Source organism: Eimeria acervulina, genomic scaffold (genome assembly GCF_000499425.1).
Source record: "Eimeria acervulina Houghton genomic scaffold, Eah_scaff2936, whole genome shotgun sequence".
Taxonomy (NCBI): domain Eukaryota; phylum Apicomplexa; class Conoidasida; order Eucoccidiorida; family Eimeriidae; genus Eimeria; species Eimeria acervulina.
The window spans coordinates 817-1,691 of record NW_013549909.1 but is presented as its reverse complement, the minus strand read 5'-3'; the positions used below and the strand labels follow the sequence as shown (position 1 = coordinate 1,691).

Below are 875 nucleotides of genomic sequence, written 5' to 3'. Positions count from 1 at the left end.
CGTCCTTCACATGTGCATCGATGCGAATGGATTTATCAGTTGTGGTAGGAGAAGCAGGACTCTCTTGTTCCTCAACGAGGCCCTCGGGTTCCTCCGCATGGGAGGGCTCCGCGACCATCTCTGTTCAATGGGGCTTGAATCGAAACCACACATGAATGGAAAAAGCAAGCAAGCCTACAGGCAGCAGCAGTTGTAACTAGTAAAGGTGAGGAAAGAAGGTGCAAATATGCAGAGAAAAACCCCAGGGTTCTCGGCAGCCGCTGCGGCCAAGCAGGAAGTTTTGCTCGGAAGGAAGGACAGTGTCGCCATGCAATGCCAATGCTCAGCATTACAATGTGCTGAGGAAACAGCCACTCGAAGTTATACGGTTGAGAATATACATAGTAAAACAAAGTTAGAAATGGATCGAACCAGGCGAATTAGCTCCAAATTATATAAGGCCTCGAGGCATGGCCGATAGGGAGAAGGGCTTCAGCGGTCACCGACACTGGCAGGGGCCCTGGAGCACCCACGGGAAACAGCCTTCAAAGAGAGAGAGACTTCCTCCCCTTCCCTAGACGGGAAGGAAAATTGCAAAAACGGTATTTCAAGCTTTTAATGCCAGTTTCAAGCTTTTAATGCCAGTGCAGAAATGTTTCGTGATTGGGGAGTTGAATAGACGTAGACTGTCAGCTAGGACCATGTAGCACACCCAGGTGCACGGCTCAGCCCACCCCTTCTTGTAGTCAACAGAGGACTCTGTTGCTACGATGTTAATTCTTGTCCACCTACTTGGTGCACACTCTGCATCTATACACAAAAACTCGGCAAATATATCCAACCAATTATCCCAAGTTATCAAATAACAGTCTTTGCAATATACTTGAATCCCATAT

The 875-nt window shown here is 48.0% G+C and overlaps 1 protein-coding gene across 1 annotated transcript in view; it reads right to left on the bottom strand.

The window, feature by feature from the left end:
- Nucleotides 1-118, bottom strand: part of EAH_00067840 (hypothetical protein) — a gene marked incomplete at both ends in the record, with an annotated part of 1,205 nt that extends 1,087 nt beyond the window's left edge. The window contains one exon of the mRNA XM_013396108.1: nt 11-118. Within this exon, the coding sequence (XP_013251562.1) occupies nt 11-118 (108 nt within the window). The remainder of the gene's footprint in view (nt 1-10) is intronic.
- Between the last annotated feature and the right edge of the window lie 757 nt (nt 119-875).